Source organism: Sorex fumeus, unplaced genomic scaffold, assembly GCF_029834395.1.
Source record: "Sorex fumeus unplaced genomic scaffold, SorFum_2.1 ptg000014l, whole genome shotgun sequence".
Classification (NCBI taxonomy): domain Eukaryota; kingdom Metazoa; phylum Chordata; class Mammalia; order Eulipotyphla; family Soricidae; genus Sorex; species Sorex fumeus.
Window position 1 is genome coordinate 37991665 of NW_026606071.1, and position 12593 is coordinate 38004257.

At 65.0% G+C, this 12593-nt stretch overlaps 1 protein-coding gene across 3 annotated transcripts; it reads left to right on the plus strand.

The window, feature by feature from the left end:
• Positions 1–275: 275 nt before the first annotated feature.
• Positions 276–6941, plus strand: GMPPA (GDP-mannose pyrophosphorylase A). 3 transcript variants are annotated; one of them, XM_056111707.1, is made up of 14 exons: positions 277–609; positions 1164–1224; positions 1336–1433; positions 3015–3118; positions 3316–3502; positions 3757–3816; positions 4214–4344; positions 4897–4911; positions 5145–5279; positions 5363–5460; positions 5569–5615; positions 5771–5863; positions 5956–6124; positions 6671–6940. In XM_056111707.1, exons 2-14 carry the CDS (start codon positions 1185–1187, stop codon positions 6769–6771), a joined length of 1278 nt encoding a protein of 425 aa, XP_055967682.1. In that variant the 5' UTR covers positions 277–609; positions 1164–1184; the 3' UTR covers positions 6772–6940. The 3 variants fall into 3 exon arrangements, with proteins under 3 accessions (XP_055967683.1, XP_055967682.1, XP_055967681.1); XM_056111706.1 differs by having other exon boundaries at positions 278–609; positions 1170–1224; positions 6671–6939; XM_056111708.1 differs by lacking the exon at positions 4897–4911 and having other exon boundaries at positions 276–609; positions 1170–1224; positions 6671–6941.
• The last annotated feature ends 5652 nt before the right edge of the window (positions 6942–12593 follow it).

Sequence of the window (12593 nt, forward strand, 5' to 3'; positions counted from 1 at the left end):
TCTATTCCCGGGCTACCTACACAAGGTTGCGGTCTTAGGTAACAGTCACTGCTGCTTAGATCCCACCCTTCTCGCTTGGATCTGCCCCACCTCGAGCCCTTGGCTACGCCCCTTGTCAATTTCGTGGCTCGCGCTTCGGAGCCTGGGGAGGTGGAAGGACTACAATTCCCGGCAGCCTCTGCGAAGGAGCTCTCGCGAGGAGCGAGAAGACACGTGCGCGGAAGGAGCTCGCAGTAGCGGGCGGCAGCTCTGGAATAAAGGGAGCTGGTGGCAAAAGGAGCCGATGCCCGGGAGGCGAAAGAGGGGGCAGGAGAGAGGTCAACCCCTAAACCGAGGCTAGGCTCAGTGGGCCCGGGTGGCTCTCCGCACGTCCCCGCCCCCGTGTGGCTCCCGCGACCCCTGGCATCTGGAGTTTGGGTTTTTTTTTTTTGACCGCCAGCTGTAGGTTTCCAGGGCCAGCCGTCAATCCTCCAGCCCCAGAGAGAGCTCCAGCGCTTTTCGTCGTTATTGCGGCTCTGAGGCTTGGTGGATTCGGTGTTTGGCATGCCAAAGGCACCTGTCATTTGATTCAGGCATCATCATCATCATCATCATCATCATCATTGGGAGGTCAGTTTTTAGGACGCAGAACTCAGCGCAGATGGAGGGGGTGGGTTGGGTAGGATTTGGGATTCATCAGGGGACACATCTGCATTCGTTCAATACTGGGGATTCACTCAGGATTTTAGTTAAGTATCTGGGGCTCTCTCCACATTGGAAGTTTAATATTCAGGGCTCAGTGCTGGGATTCAGGGCTTAACATCGAAAGCGAGATAAGCGAGCGTGGGATTCCCCTTGGTTTTGAGTCTTTAGGTCCGAGATAGGGGGTCTGGAGTTATTGAGTGAGTGGCCAGAGGGCTGCTGTTAGGGATCACACTTGCCAGGTGGATTTCAGGACTGGAGAGGAATGATCGTGGGGCCTGAAAGCCCAAGTGAAATCGGGGCTGGGATTTGAGAAGTTGTGGGGCTTGGGGAGGTGTGTCCAGGGAGGAGTCATATCGAAACTTTGGATTGCTGTTGGGGCAGAGGGCTGAGAGGTGCTTTGGCGGGGTTTGGAGGGGCTCTAAGGAACATTCCCGAATTGAAGTGCGAGGTCTGAACTGATTTCTCTGTTGGGATTTAAGGTTTAGGGAGCAAGTGCTGCCATGCTCAAAGCCGTGATCCTGATTGGAGGCCCCCAGAAGGGTGAGGAGCCCAGGGAAAGTGGGTGGAGGAGGTTGGATGGAGTTGTTGGGGGGAGGGCGGAGGTAGTGGGGCGTCAGGAAGCGGATCTGCAATTGCTCTCACCTTTCCCAGGGACTCGCTTCAGGCCATTGTCTTTTGAGGTGCCCAAACCCCTGTTTCCAGTGGCGGGGGTCCCTATGATCCAGCACCACATTGAAGCCTGTGCCCAGGTAACTTCCTGCTCATCCCTTTCTTGCGGTCTTTCCTCTTTTCCGCCCATGACCTTTTCCCACCAGGACTATTGGAGGAACCTGAGAATGGCGCCCTCTGGAGCATTCTCTGTGCACTGCAGCAACTTCGCTCTCTTTCCCCCCCCTCCTCTAGTCTCATCCTGTCACTTTGGGGGGGGGGGGGGGAGTGAGCGCACTCTATGGTACTCAGGGATTACTCCCAGCGGGGCTCGGGGGACCCATACATGGTGGTGGGGATCAAATTCAGGTGCATGCAAGGCAAGCGCCTCCCCCCATACTCTAGCTCCCGTCTCTACTCAGAATCCATTCCTCTGTGTGAGTGTGTGTGTGTGTGTGTGTGTGTGTGTGTGTGTGTGTGTGGCAAGCACCATACCTACTGTACTATTGCTCTGGTACAGCAAGAGTATATTTGATTCTAGCCTCTGTCTGATGCAGGGACTTGAACAAATTTCTCAGCCTTTCTATTTTTTTTTTCTTTTCTTTTTGAGTCACACTCGGAGATGCACAGGGGTTACTTCTGGCTCATGCACTCGAACCCTGGTCGGCCACATGGAAGGCAAATGCCCTACCCGCTGTGCTATTGCTCCAGCCCTTCTCAGCCTTTCTAAAGCTTAATTTTCTTCTTTGTAAAATGGGGGGGAGTGTTTGGGGGGGTGGGCCAGGGCTTCAGCCTACTCTCTAGGCTGACAAAGCTTCCCCATGATGAGTGTTAAGTGCTGCCCCACCACAAACTCGATAAAATGGTCTCCTTCGATAGCACAGCAGGGAGGGCGTTTGCCTTGCACGCGGCCGACCCGGGTTCGATCCCCGGCATCCCATATGATCCCCTGAGCACTGCCAGGAGTAATCCCTGAGTGCAAAGCCAGGAGTAACCCCTGAGCATTGCTGGGTGTGACCCAAAAAGGAATAAATAAATAAATAAATAAATAAAATGGTCTCCTTGCCTCGTGCTGCCCTCCAGGTCCCTAGGCAAATATGGGGGAAACTGATGGTGGTTTTTCAGATATAGGAGGAACAGGGTGTGGGGGCTATAGAGAAAAAGGGAAACTTTTTTTTTTTCTTTTTGGGTCACACCCGGCGATGCACAGGGGTTACTCCTGGCTCTGCACTCAGGGATTCCTCCTGGCGGTGCTCAGGGGATCATATGGGATGCTGGGAATCGAATCCGGGTTGGGCCGCATGCAAGACAAACGCCCTACCTGCTGTGCTATCACTCCAGCCCCAGAAAAAGGAAAACTTTTTAATATTTTAAAATTTATTTTTATTATTTTGGTGTTTAGGGGGGCATACCCAGCACTGCTGGGGTCTTACCCCGGGCTGTGCTCTCAAGGAGCACTCCTGGCGGGAATCATATGGGGTGCCAGGGTCAAACCCAGGTGGGGAGTGGCTGAGGCAGCTGCCCTCCCCGCTGGACTTGCTCTCTGACCCCAGAACGGAAACTTGGGGGCTCCACATGCCAGAGTGGGGGATGATGCAGAGGGCCCCACCACGGAGGCCAACCTTTGCTTCTCATCCGGGTCTCCCCAAAGTTCCCTCCTGTCGGCTTGTCGCTGTCTGCAGGTGCCCGGGATGCAGGAGATCCTGCTCATCGGCTTCTACCAGCCGGACGAGGCCCTCACCCGCTTCCTGGAAGGCGCCCAGCAGGAGTTCAACCTTCCCATCAGGTGTTCGCGCGCGTGCAAGGGTGCGGGCCCCCCACACCCCAGCAGGCCCCTGTATTCTGATACTGCCAATAGTGTCCTTTGCTTTATGGGCCTTGCAAGATGGGAGTGCTGGAAACAGGAGGGGCCAGCCACCCCCCACCCCGGCCCCCGTTCTGCTCTCACTGAGCTGACTCTGGTGGGGGTGCGCCTGGGCACAGGTACCTGCAGGAATTCGCTCCCCTGGGCACCGGCGGGGGGCTCTACCACTTCCGGGACCAGATCCTGGCAGGCAGCCCCGAGGCCTTCTTCGTGCTCAACGCGGATGTCTGCTCTGACTTCCCGCTGACCGCCATGCTGGCCGCCCACAGGCGCCAGCCGCGCCCCTTCCTGCTCCTGGGCACCACGGTGAGAGCAGCAGGGAGTGGGGTGGGGGGTGGGAGGTCTCCCTCCAGGCAGGGCCAGCAGTGTGGGAGGGGGAGGCCCCTCGGTGGCCGTGGCGGTGGCTCCAGTCGGGAAGGGGAGGGCAGCTGTCGGCTGTCACCAGGCTGGGGCTGACAGGCCTGACAGTGAGCTGCGTGCCAGGTGCCGGTGCCGTGCGGGCAGGCTCGGGAGGGGACGTCATGGCCCGCTGGGTCACCATCTCGGCCGCTGTCTTCCAGGCCAACAGGACGCAGTCCCTCAACTACGGCTGCATCGTGGAGAACCCGCAGACACACGAGGTAAGCAGGCAGAGGGGGCTGGCGGGGGGAGGGGGGATGTCTGCCCTGGGCCTCCTCCACTGGGGCGTGCACCCTTCCCCCCCCCATCAATCACCCTGTGTTTCCCCCAGAGGTCAGGCCACAGCCAGGGGATCGGTATGCCCCGCTCCTGGGGGGCGGGGGGCAAGGGGGCTGAGAGCACAAGGGGCCCCTCCAGCCTTGCTTGGGGACTGGGGAGGGCTCCCTGGAGGAGGAGAGGCCTGAACTGAAAGCCGGCCTGGAAGAGGGAGGGTCCGGGTGAAGGCCTGCGAAGGGGAGACATGGGGCCAGGTTGCCCGGGTCTTCGCAGCAGTCAGGGGAGTTCGGGCAGGGGGTGGGGGGCTGGCAGGCGCCCCTCCAAGCGCCCTCTGCACCTCAGGTCCTGCACTACGTGGAGAAGCCCAGTACATTTGTGAGCGACATCATCAACTGTGGCATCTACCTGTTCTCCCCCGAAGCCCTGAAGCCCCTCCGTGAGGTCTTCCAGCGCAACCAGCAGGACGGGCACCTGTGAGGCGGGCCCCCTAGTCCCAGGCACAGCCCACCCTCTCCCCCGCCGCACCCCGGGAGGGCCCCCCCCCACCTCAACCAGCTCACCTTCCTTCTCCTTCCCGGCCCAGCCTCCCAGCCCGCCCGCCCCTTCTAACCTCATTCTGTCCCTCTTCCTTCTCCATCCCACTTGCTTCTCTGTCACCCGCTGCTGCCACCACTGCCGCCCGCCACGCCCCCTCTGGTCCCTTCCTCTCCAGCCCCGCGCGCGTGTCCCCGAGATGCCTTTCAGAAGGAAGGGCAGCAGGCGCGCTCGGACTCAGAGCACAGCACCCTGAGCACCCCCGCCAGCCCCAGTTCCCCAAGGGGACAGGCCTCCCCTCCTTGGCCAGCCTCGGGGGGGACCCCACTCTCGGTTCCCCCCACCTGCCCTCTCCCTCTCAGGCCGCATCACCTGCACCCATGTCTGGGCCTCTGTCTGTCTGTCCGTCCGGTCTCGCGGGGCCTCCTCCTGTCCCCCCTCGAGCCAGCCTCTCTCCATCTCCCTCTCCTCTCTCTTTCTGCCCTCACCAGCTGCCTCTCTCCGGGGTGAGTCCGCCTCGTTCCGTCGGTCCAGCTAGCGGGAGGGCAGGGCAGACAGCGGGGTGGGTGCCAAGGCCTCGTGACCCCAGGGAGGGGCTGTCGGTTTTGATTGACACACCTGGGGCTCCCCGCCAGAGCACGCCAGCTGGGAGAGCCCCCCCTCCCCGGGGGTGGGAGTCCCTGGGGGAGCCTGCCCTCCCGATCCCCCTCCCCGCCCTGCTCACCCCTTCTCCCGCCAGGGATGGCACGTCGGGCCTGTGGCCGGGGGCAGGCACCATCCGCCTGGAGCAGGACGTGTTCTCGGTGCTGGCCGGACAGGGCCAGATCTACGTGCACCTCACTGACGGGGTCTGGAGCCAGATCAAGTCTGCTGGGTAAGGGGGTGGGGGTGGGGAGGGGGGGGAATTGGGCTCTCCGGGCCGCCCCTGCCGTGCTCACTCCATCCTCCGGCCCCCAGCTCAGCCCTCTACGCCTCCCGCCTCTACCTGAGCCAGTACCAGCTCACCCACCCTGAACGCCTCGCCAAACATAGCCCGGGGGGTCCATGGATTCGAGGTACCCCCAGTTCCTAAACGGCCCCCTCCTCTGCCCTCAGTGCCCCATGCGTGGGGGGGTCTGGGGTGGGGCCTTGGTCTCCCCAAGGACCTCTCTTCCGCATTCTAGGAAACGTCTATATCCACCCGACGGCTAAGGTGGCCCCCTCGGCTGTGGTGAGTGGCTGCCCTGCCAGCCAGAGGGAGGAGGCCGCCAGGAGTGGAGGGGGAGGGCCGCAGGACTGGCTCCACCCTGGGGGGGGGTGGGGACTGGGCTCAGGGCACACAGCCTCCCCCAGGACTCAGGGGGCCTCACTCTCTCCTCTCCGCAGCTGGGCCCCAACGTCTCCATCGGGGAGGGCGTGGTGGTGGGCGAGGGCGTGCGGTTGCGCGAGACCATCGTGCTCCATGGCGCCGTGCTGCAGGTGGGCCCCTCTCCGGGGGGACGGGGCGCGGGGACCCTTGGGGGGCATGCAGCGGCCTCTGCCCACTCACCTCCCGCCCGCCCCCTTGGCAGGAGCACACGTGTGTCCTGCACAGCATCGTGGGCTGGGGGAGCACGGTGGGGCGCTGGGCCCGCGTGGAGGGGACCCCCAATGACCCCAACCCCAACGACCCCCGAGCCCACATGGACAGCGAGAGCCTCTTCAAGGACGGGAAGCTGCTGCCGGCCATCACCATCCTGGGTAGGGGCGCCAGGCCCCGTGTGTGCCTGTGTGCTCCCCATGCACACGTGTGTGTGTGTGTGTGTGTGCATGTTTGTGTGTATCCATCCCTGCATCATCGTGTGTGCACACACTCCTTCCTGTGTCCAGAAATACTCACGCTCGTGTGTTCATTGCTGTGTGCTCAGGTGTGTGCGTACATGCTCTTGTGTGTGCTCATGCCTGTTTTCTGTGTGTGTACACATATATGCTCATCCCTGTTCTTTGTGCGTACATGCTCCTGTGTGTGTGCTCATGTGTGCGTTCCTGCCTGTTGTGTGCATGTGTGTGTATGTGTGTGAATGTGTGCGTGTCCGTGCTGTGTGTGTTCGTGTGTGTTCAAGCACACGTCCCCTTCAGCAAACATTTGCCCAGCGCCTGCTGTGTGCCAGGCCCGTGTGAATCACAGGGGCATGTGGCCAGGCCACAGATGGGCAGGCCCGCGGGGGGGTCCCTCCTGGAGGGCGGTGGCCAGCCTGGCCTGCCCTCCCCATCCGGGGCCTCTCCTGGTGCTCGTCCACACTGCAGGCTGCCGCGTCCGGATCCCCGCGGAGGTGCTCATCCTGAACTCCATTGTTCTGCCACACAAGGAACTGAGCCGGAGCTTCACCAACCAGATCATCCTCTGAGGGGGGCCGCATTCCAGGCCTCCCAACTCCTCCCGGCCGGCTGGCCGAGCCCGCCCGTGCCTGCCCATGCCCCGGCTTCGGTCCAGAAAGGCCTGAGGAGAGGGGCAGGGAGGGGCCGGCAGGACCTTCACCCGCTGGGAGCAATGTGGGTGGCCCCTGGAGGGTCATGGGCCTCCCCTCCGCTCCCCAATAAACCCCAGTGAACTTCGAGCCAGCTTGGGCTCCGCTCGTGCCTGGGCTGGGGGTGGGGGCGGAAGGGGGGGCCCGCTGAGTCAGGCCCCCCCACATTAGCATTTAAATTGGAGTCGTTGCTGCGGGCTCATGAATAATGAATTGGTAGCCTGGTAACACCCCCCCTGCCCACCCAGGCCTCAGCCTCTCCCCAGCTCCAAGGAAGGGAAGGCCCCTGTGGCTCCCACCCCCATACCCCCCCAGCCCCCAGCCCCGCCCGCACCCCTGCCCGCCTCCCTGTTCCTCTTCACTGGGCCTGGCTTCCAGAGGGGAGGAGGACGGATCTCGGCTGGGCAGTGAGGTGCGGGCGGCAGCCCCTGCCCGGGGCCCAGGAGCCTGGCCCACCCCACAGCCCCGTTCTCCGCACCGCCTGCTGGGCCCCAGCCCGGCCCGTTTTCTGCTTTGCCAGCTCCATCTGCTGCTGCCCGGCTCTGGGGAGCTGTGGTGGGGGGGTTCTCCCTGGTGTCTGTTCTCTGCTCCCCTGACGACGGGGGTGGAGGGGGTCCGGGAGGGGGGGAGGCCTGAACCAGTGCCCACCTCTAGAGCGCCTCGGGTATGCTCTGTGCCAACGCGGGAGGGGGCCCGGGGCACCTCCCCGCACTCTGGCAACGGCCCTGGAGGAGGGGTGGGCCTCCTGTCCCTCATCGCGGGGTGACCCCTGAGGACCTCACCACCTCTGCTGCCTCTCCGTGACCCTCCCGTACCACCCCCCTTCCCCAGCTGTGGGTGCGGAGTTTAGTTGCCAGATGAGCTGGTAATGATCGTAATCTGCTAATTGAGAGGAATCTAATTACCCGAAGAGAATGGGGGGGCCGGGGGGGAGGGGAAAGGGGTCCTGGCAGCAGGCTGGGTGGCAGGCGGTGGGGGGCCCTGCGATCAGTACCAGCGACTGGGACAGAGCCCAGGGCTGGGTTGGAGCTACCGCGAGGCTGGGAGAAGCCAGCATGGCCTGGCCTGGGGAGTGGCACCAAGAGGGGACCCCCCGGGGCGGGGGTGGGGGGAAGACCTGGACCTCTAGTCACCTCCACGCCCCATCCCTGCAGCCCGTACAGGGGCCCGAAGGACCCTGTTAGCAGACCTGACCCATCACCCCGCCCCCCCTCCCCCATCCCCACCCCCTAGACCGGGTCACCTCTCTGTGGGGGCTAACTGGGGACACCTCTGCCTCCTGCGAGCCTGGGGTGACCGCCCCCGCACCCCCCTCGCCTCCCCCAGCCCTGACCCGTCTGTTCCGAGTGGTTGGCAGGGGCCATGGCAGCTCCATCATAAATATGATAATTTAATTATTTTCTCAGCAAAACACCGTGAAATCCAATAAGTCTGTGTCAGGCCCTGGCCCCCGGGACCCCCCTGGGGGCTCAGTGATGGGGGGGGCCCAGTTGGGGCTGCTCTGGAAGGGGAAAGGGTCAGTGCCTGGGCCAGGAGGGGGTTGGGGAGACTGAGGTCTTTGGAAGCTGGGGCCCGGGCCCACGGCGCTGCTGGTGTGTGTGTGTGTGTGTGTGTGTGTGTGTGTGTGTGTGTATGCTGGGGTTGGGGTGCCCACAGAGGCATCCGAGGAGAAGTGAGGGGATCTGGGGGTGCCCCCCACCCTCCCCGCGCCTGCGTGCGGAGGGGAAAGCAGGCCTGGAAGCCCCCTTCACCACCACCTCCGCCACCGGGACCTCCTTGGCTCTGAAGGGCCGGGATGGGGTGTCGCTGGGAAGGGTAGGGAAGGAAGAACCAAGGGAGGTGGGGGGGTGATGGGGGGGAGGGATGCGGGGGAGGGGTGCGCTCCTGCCATTAGCGCTTTTTTTTTTCGGTTTCCATAAAAAGATTATTCTGTAAAATCAGCGAGGGGGAGCGAGCTGGGGGCCGGGGAGTGTGTGGGGTGGGGGGGGGGGGCGGGTCCCTGGCACCAAGCTGGATGGGGCGACGGGAGGAGAGAGAGAGAGAGCTGGGGACAGGGACTTGAGTGAGGACAGGAATTGGATGGGCTCCGCGGAGCCAGCTAGGGGAAGCGGCCCAGCCAAGAACGCGGACGCCGGGGTGGGGGGGGTAGGGGAGGACACGGGGGGGGGGCAGCAGGCGCCCCCTCCCAAGCCCCACCCCCTCCCCTGGCACTCTGCAGCCATTAGCGGGGAGCAGATTGCGGTCCCTCCCCCCTCCCGGGGAAGCAGGCACAGCTGGGGCCCGACCACATCTGCCGCATCAGCACGGAGCACAGCTGGGTGTGCCCAGAGCCGAGCTCAACCCCCCCCCCACCCAAACCCAAAGTGGAGTGGGTTATGGGGGAGGACCAGGGGCCAAAGCGAACCCAGGCCTGCCCCCACCCCCACCCCCCCAGACAGACGCCCCGACACCTCTGCCAACAGACACAAACTCCCGAGGCGAGGCGCAGCTACACACCCACCAGCACTCAGGAGCTCCTGTGTGCAGACAGGAGAACTGACAAACACGCAATCACTCCGCCCCCCGCCCCCGCCCCCGGGCCACCCCGGAGCCCCGGGCCCAGGCGCTGAGGCGAGGCGAGGTGCCAAGGCGTGAGCCCGCGGGGCGCTCGCGCCCAGACGTGGGCCCCGCTGTCTCCCCACGCCCCTCCCGGGGCCTGGATGGTGATGGGGGGTCGGGGGCGGGTGCATCCCGGCAGGCTGGCGACCCGCCACCCACCCATCCACCCCCACCCCCTGCAGCCGGGACTTGCTCCCGCCGCGCCGTCCCCTGGGCTGCCTCCAGGAGGCGCTGTGGGGCCTCAGTCTGCAGCCTGCAGCGCCTCCCGGGAAGGGCCCCGCGCTGAAGCCCCCACCCCACACCCCCTTAGCCGCGCATCCACCCTCTCCTGAAGGAGCTCTGCTACCCTTCCGTACGAGGACCGTCCTCCCCAGAAGACACCGTCGGGACCCCCTCCTTTCCCAGGCCCTGATGACCCTGCCCTTGGCCCCTGATTAAACCCTGTGCCCGTGACACCGCCCCCACCCCCGACCTTGCTTTCTCCCTTCCTCTCCTTGGCTAGCGTCTTGCCTCCCCCCGCCACCTCCCCCTGCACCCACCCACCCACCCACCCACCCCCCTCCGGTCCCACGTCGCCCGGGCCCCTCCGAGCTTTAATCCCTCCCGCTGCTGTGCCGCCTTATCTGCTCCCAGCAGCTTTCCCGCTGCTGCAAAGCCCTCTCCCCTTCCTCCCCCCCATCCTCTCCCCCTCCCTCCCCGGCTCGCTCTGCTCGGTCTGACCAGCACCCCCTGCCCGCCTCTGCCTCTGGTCCCCCCCAGTCGGGCTGGGGGGTTGACACCAGAACTTGCACCCGGGCGCCCTTTGCCCTCCCTCCATCCGGCCTTCAAATCCTGATTTGGGTGGGCGCCCCTCCTCCCAGGGGCCTCCCCTCCAGCCTGGCTCTCCCCGCCCCTCCCCCTTCCCCTCCCCCCCCCCACACACACCAGGTCAGCGTCCATCGCGCCCAGCTTGCCTCGCTCCCTGGCGCCCTGGCCACTCCTATCAGCTCTTCTACCCGAGATCTTGGCTCTGGTCTCCTTCATCCTAGCGCTCCTCTATCTTGGCCTGGGAGTGCCCCAAAGGACATGGGTGGTGGGGGGGGGGGCGGGGGAGGGTGTGGGTCCAAGCCACTTGAGCAGACAGACCTTATGGAAGATGCTCCAAGCCGGGCGGGCTTAGGCGCCAAAGGGATGTGGTGAGAGGGTGGTCCCCCACCCTAGAGGGCCGGGGGTGCCGGTAGGGCCTCTCCGGCGGTGGGACTAACCCTCTTCAGCCGCCTCTGATCACGTCTGGGCCTCCCCCCCCAACCACCCCCCTTCCCCGGGACTCTCATTAACCGCTTCTCCTGCCTCGTCCGCGGCATAAATAACCCAGATAAATCAGCAGCCGTCCGCCCCCCGCCCCTCGGCCCCCGCACAGCCCGTTTGTCACCGCGGCTTGCTTGCTCGCCAGCCAGGCCTGGCCCAGCCCCGGCCACCCATCGCCCGCGCCCCCCCCCCAGGTCCCCATCACAGCCCTTCCTTCCTGCCATGTTCCACCCGCACTGACCCCTGCCTTGGTCCCCACGGCGGGCCAGACCCCAGGGCAGGTGTCTGGGCCCGGGATGGAGGCCCTGGGGGAGGCCGGGCGGGGACCGTGACCGCAGGAGGCACTGTGACCGCAGGAGGCGCTATCTGGGAGCCTGTGGGCGCTCAGGAATGGGACTTGCCCAGCTGTAGGGCAGCTGTGCGCTCGGCTTAGGGGACCCTGGGGTGGGAGGAGAAGCCAAGCCCCGGAGGCGCCGGGGTGCAGGCGTGGCCTCGGAGGCGCCCCCCTGGGTCCTGGGAGGGCTGTCTTGGGGCGGGCTGTCCCCGGGGAGGCAGCGTCCCTGCTCTCTGCGGCGCGGCTCACCCACTCCCGCACCCTCGGCCGGGGCCCGCGTTCCACTGTCATCTCTGCCTGTCGCCCAACCGCCATCGCCTTCTGCCCGTCAGGAAGCCCAGGCCAGCCCCTCGGGGTGGGGGGTGGGGTGGAAGGGGAGGGGCAGGCAGAGAAGGCGACTGACCGGGGACAAACCCGGACAGTGGGGACAACTGCAGGCAGTAGAGGACCATTAAGAACCCCCCCTCTACGCCCCCCACACCCTGTCCCCGGCCTCCCTGTGGAGGTCCCAGGCAGCCCCACTTGGCCCAGAGGCTCCCAGCAGGGAGGCATCTGGTCCCCCCCGGGAGCGGGTGGGGGCCGTGGGGAGGGTGGGGGGAGCTTGGGCGCCAGGCTGGGGGGGTGGGGAGAAGGCTGGGCCCGGGCCCCAGGGACCAGCTGGGCAATGAGCCGGGGAAGCAGCCGCGAGGCTAAATGAGGGAGATTATCACCCAACTGCAGCCGGGCAGAGAGGCAGGCAGGCAGGGAGAGGGGGGGAGAAAGAACAGGGGGCCAGAGGGAAAGGGGCGGGGGTCGTCGGGGCAGCAGAGAGGTGGGGGGAGGAGTCCCAGGGGCGGCGGAAGGGACGTGGGGGGTGGGGTGACTCCCCCAGGCAAGCAGATCCCTGGAGGTCTGGGAGACTGGCGCAGGGGGGAGAGGGACACCACGGGGGACAATTAGAGACAGCTGGGCTGCGGGGCCAAAGTGGGGAGCACGTGCAGCTCGCTGCCCGTTCCCCTTCGCAGCAGCCTGGTGCACACCCCCACCTCCCCAGCCACCCACCTCCCTACGGTCCATTAGTCCCCTGGGGGCGGTGCCCGGTGGCCTCAGACTGCAGGGAGTGACCCGGCGCACGGGCGGGTGGTCAGCGGGACTGATGAGCCCAGATCTCAGCGAGGGCGCAGAGAGTTTAGGGACAAGCCCGGAGTCCAGGGCCGCCGCGAGAGCTGGGGGCCAGCTCCCCGTGTCTTGGCAGAGCCCCAGATTGAAGTAACCTTAAAAAAGCAATTAAATCACCTTTAAAAAAAAAACCAGTAAAAGAAAAATCGATACTAGGAGAAAGGGGAAGAGAGGGAGGCTGGGGGGGAGGTGGCTCTGGAGGGGCGTGGGGACCTGGGGGGGCCGAACCCGGGGTGGTGGGGGGTGCCTGGACAGGGGCCAGCGGCGGGTGGGGGGACTGTCTGGGCCACCGCGCTAGTTGCTAACTCAGCACCGGCCTCCCGCG

What these genes read in the sequence shown, in the direction of transcription:
- GMPPA (XM_056111707.1), top strand. Translation starts at nt 1,185, where the DNA reads ATGCTCAAAGCCGTGATCCTGATTGGAGGCCCCCAGAAGG. An exon ending in GATTGGAGGCCCCCAGAAGG is followed by an intron (nt 1,225 to 1,335) that starts GTGAGGAGCCCA and finishes CACCTTTCCCAG; the next exon opens with GGACTCGCTTCAGGCCATTG. An exon ending in GCCGGCCATCACCATCCTGG is followed by an intron (nt 6,125 to 6,670) that starts GTAGGGGCGCCA and finishes TCCACACTGCAG; the next exon opens with GCTGCCGCGTCCGGATCCCC.